Source organism: Nymphaea colorata, chromosome 5 (assembly GCF_008831285.2).
Source record: "Nymphaea colorata isolate Beijing-Zhang1983 chromosome 5, ASM883128v2, whole genome shotgun sequence".
In the NCBI taxonomy this organism is placed as follows: domain Eukaryota; kingdom Viridiplantae; phylum Streptophyta; class Magnoliopsida; order Nymphaeales; family Nymphaeaceae; genus Nymphaea; species Nymphaea colorata.
Genome location: NC_045142.1, coordinates 9159239 through 9161882, shown reverse-complemented (window position 1 = coordinate 9161882; position 2644 = coordinate 9159239). Strand labels below are relative to the sequence as shown.

General features: G+C 47.4%; 1 protein-coding gene across 1 annotated transcript; it reads left to right on the top strand.

Annotated features, from left to right (window-relative positions):
- The first annotated feature begins 595 nt into the window (after positions 1-595).
- LOC116253999 (uncharacterized) lies at positions 596-2280 on the top strand. The gene has a single exon (XM_031629010.2). It carries the CDS (start codon positions 1148-1150, stop codon positions 2162-2164), a length of 1017 nt encoding a protein of 338 aa, XP_031484870.1. The 5' UTR covers positions 596-1147; the 3' UTR covers positions 2165-2280.
- Positions 2281-2644: the final 364 nt, after the last annotated feature.

The window sequence follows — 2644 nt, the reverse complement described above, 5'->3', positions numbered from 1 at the left end:
AAAATAACCAAACCGAAAAGGGTATATGGGTCATTTCGATGAATTTGGGGGACACTGCGCATCTGGGGCACACGTGACAATTGGCTGTAAACAAATGAGGTAAGAAAATCAGCCTTTCTGTTTCCTTTTTACTCCCCGTTATCTTCGACTCAGCAAGTTTTCAACTACATCCTCTTTTTCTTATATAATTCAGAAGCGCGTCCGGTTTTTAAAAAAGTTCTGGGAAACTGTCTGAGAAAGAAAAGCGTTTTAAGCTGGTGCAGGTTTTAAATACCTGACATATTTGATAACTTTGTTCGTTATCTATGTTAAGCATTGTAGATTGAATCAAACGGAGATGACGCTATACTTCTTGAGAAGTTAAATTGAAATGCAGAAAATGGAAAATCCATTAAAAAAAAAAATGAAAATTTGTTGATGAACGCGTTTGACCAATATAAATGCGGTTCAAAGAAACAATCACGGCATAGTTTACTCGCATTTTTCTGCAAACCTTTCGAAAAGAGCGCCGCACATTTTTTAATTCCGAAAAGTTAGGTGCCAGTTTAGAAATTATTCCCATAAAAATTTGAGCCTTATATACGGGCACTGGAGAAGCTGGGAAGAGAGAGGAAGAGACTGGAGAGAGGGTGGCTTGTGTCGTCCACCCACCGCGTCGTTCGCGTCATCGTCATCTCTTCCACTCATTTTTTTTTCCATCATTTCTCGCACTATTTTATTTGCGTTTTCTGCAGCCGCTGGCTCTTCTTCTTCTTCTTCTTCTTTCACACTCTAGCTCTGCTTAGATCACTTACAGAATTTGTCTCCTCCGTCGGTCATCACATCTTACGACCATGAAAGAGAGGAAGAGGAAGGAGCACCACCATCACCAACGATATGAAATGCTTATTAGGATTCCCATCTAAAATCTGAACGGACTTCCAGAATCTCCTCTGTCTGCAGGCAAAAAAGGAACAGGAAAAAAGGGCTTTGGAAAAACAAAGGGAACAGCGGCAAAGAAGGAAAGAAAAAAACAAAAGGAAAACTCAGGAGTGCAGTGACTGTCTTACTCTTTTCCTCTGAACTCCTTCCTCCACACTCAATCAATCACAGCGAGAGAGAGATATTTTGCAGGGAGCTCGCTAGCAGGCACTCGATCGATAGGAGGATGAAGCTGTCGACGAAGCAGATCCAGAGCCCCGGTCGGACGGACAAGTATCCGCCTACGCCGCTGCTGATGAGGAGGCTGAGGTTGCAGGGGGGAAGCCGGAGGGCGACGGCTCGGTCCAAACGCACCTTCTCGCTCCTCAGGAGGAGGGCCTCAAATTACGAGGCCACCACCACGCAGGAGCCATCCTCCCCCAAGGTCACTTGCATCGGCCAGGTTCGCGTCAAGAAGAAAAAGCCTTCGTCCTCTTCGTCCTCCACCGCACCCAGCACCACCACCTCCCGCCGGAAGTTTTCCGTGTTCTGCCGCTGCTTCCCGGGGAAACCCCCCGGGAAATCGAAGTCCAGCAGTCATGGAACCGTATGGCGCAGGTTCATGACGGCCATCCACGATCCCTTAAATAAGCACGCAGAAGAGGTGGAGGAGGAGGACGATGATGAAGACGTCCGGGTGAAGGAAAGGGTCGCGGCATTTGTTCCCAGAGAGAATGACGAATTGAGGGCGAGAGACTCGAAGGACGAAGAGACAGAAGGTGGAAAGGGGGAAGAGAGGGCGGCGGCGGAGCCGCCGAAGAACGCCCTGCTGCTGATGAGGTGCCGATCGGCGCCGCTGAGAGACTCGTCTCCCATGAGCCGCTTCTGGGAGTCCCCCGTCGTTAACTCGAGAGGCGAGCAAGTAATGCAGAACGGGAATGAGGAGCTCACCGACGGTGGAAAGGAGGGGAATGAAGAAGATGAGGCCTCAGCGGCACTACCACCGCCGCCGCCCCCATCGCCGCCTCAGCCAGCACCGGCGGCAGATCTGGGCAGGGCTTCGACAGATGGCATCGTTTCAGGTGGGCGGAGGAGAAGGAGGGACGGGGAGAGCGAGTGGGCGTGCGAGGGCATCTCGGGGATCGCAAAAGGCGGTGAGATCTCGCCGGTGTTGACGCGGTGCAAGTCCGAGCCCAGGCCGCACACCCCCGCCGGGATTTTCCCGGAGGCCTACTTTTGGAAGCGAAGAGTGGGTTTCTCATAGAAGTAATATTTTTTTTGTTATTATTTACTAATTAAATTTATTTTTAGTCATAAAAGTGCTCCAAAGTAGAAATGAATTGTGAATTATGAATATTAATAATGGATTTTTCTTTTTTTCGCGGTTGGCATCTGTTTTTTCTCTTGGCATTTTTCATTTATTTTATTTGTTGCGTGTGTGTACTTCGAGAGATTCTTTAAAGGTGTAAGAAGCAATAAGTTTAAAAACTGAATAGAGTGCCCTAGATGTGTGGGAATGAGTTTAAAAAGTGAAGTTGATATTCCCTTTTCCTTGGTTTTTTTTTTTCTTTAAGATCTTGGGAAATTTTAGATTTGTTTGACTTGACAGCTTCACAAGGAAAGGAGTTCAAGATCGTGAGCATTGGTGAGTTCAGGAACTTGGTGACGTTTTCCTGACTATGGTCTCTAAAAGTCTTGAATTAATTGCCTAGATTGGAACATTTTGATTGGAGTTGATATGGCC